The sequence below is a fragment of the Harpegnathos saltator genome, unplaced genomic scaffold, assembly GCF_003227715.2.
Source record: "Harpegnathos saltator strain DR-91 unplaced genomic scaffold, Hsal_v8.6 scaffold427, whole genome shotgun sequence".
Classification (NCBI taxonomy): Eukaryota; Metazoa; Arthropoda; class Insecta; order Hymenoptera; family Formicidae; genus Harpegnathos; species Harpegnathos saltator.
Window position 1 is genome coordinate 11,425 of NW_020230236.1, and position 6,436 is coordinate 17,860.

Below are 6,436 nucleotides of genomic sequence, written 5' to 3' on the forward strand. Positions count from 1 at the left end.
CGATTCCTGAAGGATCGTACGAATTGCGCGCCATATACGAATATCTGAAACGTGCAATTTCACATTCTCCAAAAGCAGTACGTTCCAAAAATAATCCATATAGAGATGACGAGAATGAACATCCTATAATAATTCGTGCCAATAATAATACGATGAGGAGTGAAATAAAATGTGCTTATAGAATAAATTTTAGTAAACCAAACAACATTGGCTCGCTTTTGGGATTCTCATCGAGTCGTATATTAGAACCGCACCGATGGTACGGATCGGACGCCCCGATTAAGATTATCAACGTGAATATCATTCGTATAGAATGCAGCGTTGTCAGTGGTGCGTACAGTAACAATATGCGTGTACATACGATACATGAATTCTCGCCTAAGGTGCCACCAGGATATAAGATATCGGAAACACCGACACATGTCATTTACCTTCCAATCATCGCACGGGGCATTACAGATTTAACGGTGCGTGTAGTTGATCAAGAAGGACAATCGCTCGATTTTCGCGGAGAAGAGATTACCATAGATTGCACGTACGACGGCGACGATAATAAACGTAATCTATGAAATGCTTGTGGTGAATCAAGTGGAACAGGTGAAACAAGCTGGAAATATACTTTTTACAAGATACGCAATTAATAGTACAAAATCCCTCGTTCGAAAGAAACTCAGCGCGTTGAATGTTGAATTTTTGAAATCTCTAGGATTCATCGTACGAAACGATTGAGAAAGATGATTGACATTTTGAACATTGGAAATGAACCGGTTTTTGACGAGCGCATCGTCAAGATTGAGACACATACGTACAATCCATACTCTAACATAACGTTTGGACATAGCGACGAGATATGAATACCCATACAGCAGCAGAATTTATACATATTGCCATGTGAGAGTTATCTCTATGTCGAGGGGAAGGTGACGAAACAAGTTGCAGACAAGGTGCGACTGTAACGTTGGGATATAATGGTGTTACATTCATGTTTGATGAGATTCGTTATGAACTGGATGGTGTGGAGATTGATCGTAACAGAAAGGTGGGAATAACTTCAACGCTCAAAAACTATGTATCGGTATCTTCAGACAAAAATGCCATCATGAAAAGTGCCGCGTGGGATACGACTGACACTATTTCGCCGGACGGATACTTCAACTTTTGTGTACCGCTCAACGTTTTGCTAGGATTCTGTGAAGACTACAAATATAGTGATTAACGCGCGTCACGAATTGATTCTATTACGATCGCGCAGCGACAATAACAGTCTACTAGGATCTTCAGCGCTGGATCCTAAGATTGAGCTATTCAAGATACAATGGCGAATGCCTCACGTAATCTTGAACGATATCAATAAACTTTCCATGCTGAAAACTTTGGAGGATGGACGATACCTGAGTATGAGTTTCCGTTCGTAGGATCTGTATGAATTTCCTCTACTGCAAAGCACGACCAAACATTTGTGGACCGTCAAAACTGCTACTAATTTGGAGAAACCTCGATACGTTATCTTTGCGCTGCAGACTGGTCGGAAGAATGTCATGTCGGAAAATATAACTCGTTTCAATGACTGCAAATTGATCAACGTGAAGCTCTATCTGAATTCAGAGTGTTATCCGTATGACGACATGAATTTGGACTTTACAAAAAATAAATACGCCGTACTTTACGATATGTATAGACGTTTTCGTAAATCGTATTATGGATGCGACAATGCTGAGGCATGGTTAACAACTACCGACTTTCTGCGGCTAGGTCCTTTCGTGGTTATCGATTGCTCGCGTCAAAATGAGTCTGTCAATAGTGCCACTGTGGATGTGCGCATAGAATTTGAGTGTAAGTAGAATATACCGGCGAATACTACCGCATATTATCTCATCCTGCATGATCGTGTAGTTGAATAGAGCCCGCTAACCAACATGGTGCGCAAACTTAACTAACATCAGAAAGTATGTACGAGAAAAGAATAATACATGCAACAAAGTGCTATAAACAACATTTCTCTCCCGGACGTGTCGAAGAATATTTCACCATGGATGTGCCGACTTTTATGGATCTACAAGGGTACATGGTTGGAAAGAGATTTATTGTAAAAGAAGCGGCGATACTGAAGAATGGAACTATTCTTTCACACTACATCTTCATGAGTCCGATGCCATGGCATCTGCTCACAAGATCAGACAAATCGAGAGCCTACTGGTTAACGGCTAATCATCATGGATTACGATGGGAAGATGGAACCGTCAAATACTGCAGAGCTGAACATTTGATTACTACCGCTGTGGTGGGTGATATGTATGGCGAGCTTGAAGATGTTGCATCTCAACTTGTGTATGTAAAGGGGCATGAGAAGCGGGAATGGTTGTTACACCTTCTAGATGACAATGTGAGAAGCAACGTGATCATTAGGACCGTGGACACCGATTATGATGACATGCCTTCTCTGCAAAAATTGAATAATAAGGTAAACGTACCAATGGCTGGACAAGACCCAATTACTGGACACTCCGGCTAACATTTGACGATACTAAGAGTATAGTGGATAACAATTAATATGTAACTATTGAAATGGGATCTATAGTGTGTTATTAATATACGGGAAACAATTTTATATGCTTTACTATAAAATTGTAGTTTAGTATATCAAAGATATCAGCAGGGTCGTGTCGCTTCAGCCATTGAAGCACATCTCTAAGCCGATGAGCTAAGGAATGGCGAATACTCTTTAACATTGTACGGTCGTTATTTTGCCGATTCCGCGATTTTTTATGTGATTTTCATGTACAGAAAATCGTAACGTTTCAGAAATGACCGTTAAAATTTATCTGATAATATTTACAACACATAATTTTCGTGTTCCGGCATTGGGACCGACCGATTGTGCGCTTGTACCAGTGTCCAACGTAGTGTCCAGGCACTGGGGCGTATATGCGAAGTCGTTGAGACCCAAAGCCGGGACATGACCACAACATTGCTTCGTTGACGCCGGTGTGAGTTTACGTAGCATCAAATTAATAAGACAAAGTATCTACATCCGTGTTATACATATAAACAGTTATCGGTAAGTACACATACTGTATCTTTCAATTATTCGAAACTATAAAATCACTGCGCGGATAGTATAGTATTTGCAAATTCGTTCATTCACCTTTCGAAAGAGGTTATGTTGACACTTCCATCGCTATTTCTCATATATTTATCGCAATGTGAAATTCATGTATATAATTGTTATGATGAAAAAATAACAGCAAACATTTTATAAGGACTTAATGAAGTTTTCAATGCCTCTAGATTGATGAAAAAAATTCTTGAAAAAATGCATGCGTCAAGTCACCTTTCGCTGGTAAAACTTCACCTCATTTTCCCAAATTTTATTTTTAGTTATTGTCGTGGAAAACATGTCGAAGGTGGCATCAACGTCATATTCTCAATCTGACGTCGAAAAGGCTGTGGATGCAGTACGATTAGGAATGTCATTGAGGACAGCGAGCAAAACTTTTGGCGTTCCGAAGAGTACAGTCTACAGCAAAGTAAAAAATATCCATCCTATGAATGCCACACTGGGTCCAGCTTCTATTTTGACTCCAGACGAAGAAGATTTACTCGTCAAGTGGATATTCCATTTCTCTGACAAAGGGTTTCCCGTAACGAAGGATCAACTTCTGACTCTGTCAAAATATTAATATTGGAGCTGAAATGAGACAACCCATTCACCAACAACCGGCCGGGCCGACACTGGTACGAAGGATTCTGTCGAAGACATCCCGAGCTTTCTGAGCGAGTGGCTCAGAATTTAACGTATAATCGAGCATCAGCTACCGAACAGAAATTAAAAAATTGGTTCAACGAAGTTTCTGAGTATCTAACCGCAACGAATTTGTTAAATATCGACCCGAAGAGAATATTCAACTGCGACGAAACTGCGTTTATGTTGTGCCCTAAAGCAGATCGCGTAATTGTACGAAGAGGAGCGAAAGGAGTATATAAAGTAGTTGATGCAGACGAAAAAGAATGTCTCACGACACTTTTTATGGTTAATGCTGCTGGCACGATGGTACCGCCCATAGTAATGTATTGGTATCAAAAAATACCTGCCAGTGTATCACAAAATGTACCATCAGGTTGGAGCATCGGCACGTCTGATCGAGGATGGATGACGGCGGAAACATTTTATGAATACATAGCCAACGTCTTCTACTCGTGGCTTCAGAAGAATAACGTCGAGTTTTCGATCGTACTCTTCGTCGATGGTCATTCATCACATTTAACTTTGCCTCTTAGTAACTTCTGTCGCGAACATAAAATAGAGTTGATTGCTCTATTCCCGAATGCCACACACATTCTGCAACCCCTGGACGTTGCCGTTTTTCATCCACTAAAAAGAGCGTGGAAGAAAACAGTGAACCACTGCCGACTAGAGAATAACGGAGCGCGACTGAAAAAAGAAATGTTCGCACCTCTGCTGCAGGAAATTTTCGACTCGATAAACCTCACGCAAACTATTACAAAAGGGTTCGAAACGTGCGGTTTATCTCCGTTCTCAGCGGATGCAGTGAATTTTAATATCCTCAAAAAAGGACGGGCCTCTGAAAATACCGCGCTCAGCGACATATCCGAAAACGAGGTTTCCAGCGTAGGTATAGGCGAAAATAAGAAACAACTACAATTCTTCGAGCAGCGTTTGTCGGCGAATTTAGTGAAGACCTTTCAAGAATCGAGACATGCGGGAGTTTGGACTGGAGAGATAAAAAATGAAGGACTTTTTCAGTTTTGGCTTCAGTTGAAAGAACTCGCCGGTATAAGGAGTATAAATAGTTAACGTTTACAACATTATGAGCTTAGGGTTGTTTACTGTGGTTTCGCAAACATGGTTCTTTTACTACTTTTATCTATAAGTATATGGGTTTTTTCATTAAGTAGCTAATAATGAAGATACTACGAAAACAACGGAAGCCGTCGGAGGAGATTTTGTTGACGAAAGCTGCATGCCGGTCACGATTGAGCAAAGCTGCAATATTGAGGAATCATCGGCGAACATCGAGCTCCGTACTGACGTAGAAGACATTGATGCTACTCTTCAGCAAGGAAATTCCATTATTTTCGACGTGGACGAGAATGGAACTCTCGTACAAGTACACCCGGAAGTAGAGAGCCTCAATGAGAGCGTTGGTATACCAACAATCAACGGACTGTCGATGACTGTGGAGGAACCTCGTAATGTCGCAGAAAATAATGATCGCGAAGGTTTGTATTAGAAACGGTCTTATTAATGCTAATATTTGTGTTAATACATATCAGTTACGTGCAGAAATTATTTACATAGATAGGGGTATCGTCGAATGTCGAGCACCGAAGAACATTCCAGGACCATTCGCGAAAGCTTTGTTTTGACCCGAAGAGGTCAAAAGAAAGAAACCGCTACCGAAAAGAACTGAGACAGTCCCGAGCGTCGCTACATCCGACGAGTGGCAGACGTACCATCAATCGAAGCAGGAAAAAGAACAGGCCGAGTTGCAGAAGAAAGAACAAAGGCTGAGAAGAAGACTGGAGGCACGAGAAAAAAGATTCAGCAGGAAAAAAGAAAACAGCTCCAAGAAGAAAATAAAAGAATACTGGTCCAAAAACAGTTGCAGATAAACGCAATAAAGAGAGAGCTAGCTGAAAACAGGCAATGCCAGAAAAAGACCGGAGCAAAACAAAAAGAAGCAACGAGTAACAGAACAATGAGCTATTATTATTCATTATTCATTAAATATTCGTTAAGAACTTCGTGTGAGAACTTCATTATTTTATTACGAAATATATATACGTTGTTTATCATATTACTCATTAAATATTCGATAAGAACTTCGCATTATATCTTTTATATTTTAATTATTAATATATATATGTATGTTTTTCATCATATCGACTGGTAAGAATGAAAAAGACCCTCGCATTAAATGTTACGGAATACACCTTTCTGACTCTTAGCAGTCGATATATTATCATTATCACTCGTTTAATAAAATAATATGAGTATAAAAAAGTATAAAGTATAAAAACTAGCACATACGTAAGTATAATAGCTCTTTTCATGCAGATGTTATTACTATTCATCGGCGTCCAGTCATACGTACATCTGATGTCCGGACATCGGGACACACCGATAAATAGCTGTCCAGTAACTGGTACATTTTTTTTCTCCCAACGTTTTTGTTAATAAATATGTTTCAAACTATCGCAAAAGAATTTAATGGATGGGTTTCGAAACCAGAGACTAGAGACTCTAACCTTGAGATTGATTACCGTCATTCCCCAAAACGATCGACGCATATCGGTGAAAATTAGATTAGAATACAAATATCGTCTTAAATGTCCAGCCATTGGTACGTTTACCTTACTTTTCGATGTAATAATCATTATGAAAAATTGTGCCTTACAGAACGTACTAAACATT

The 6,436-nt window shown here is 39.8% G+C and overlaps 1 protein-coding gene across 1 annotated transcript; it reads left to right on the forward strand.

The window, feature by feature from the left end:
* The first annotated feature begins 4,708 nt into the window (after positions 1–4,708).
* LOC112589207 (uncharacterized) lies at positions 4,709–5,548 on the forward strand. Its single transcript, XM_025301535.1, has 2 exons — positions 4,709–5,241; positions 5,321–5,548. The coding sequence occupies exons 1-2, from the start codon at positions 4,983–4,985 to the stop codon at positions 5,386–5,388; spliced, it is 327 nt and encodes a 108-aa protein (XP_025157320.1). The 5' UTR covers positions 4,709–4,982; the 3' UTR covers positions 5,389–5,548.
* The last annotated feature ends 888 nt before the right edge of the window (positions 5,549–6,436 follow it).

Bases quoted from the DNA above. Each gene is read 5' to 3' on its own strand.
- LOC112589207 (XM_025301535.1), top strand. From the start codon at position 4,983: ATGCCGGTCACGATTGAGCAAAGCTGCAATATTGAGGAATCATCGGCG. The intron at 5,242-5,320 runs GTTTGTATTAGA...TTATTTACATAG, and splicing joins AGAAAATAATGATCGCGAAG to ATAGGGGTATCGTCGAATGT.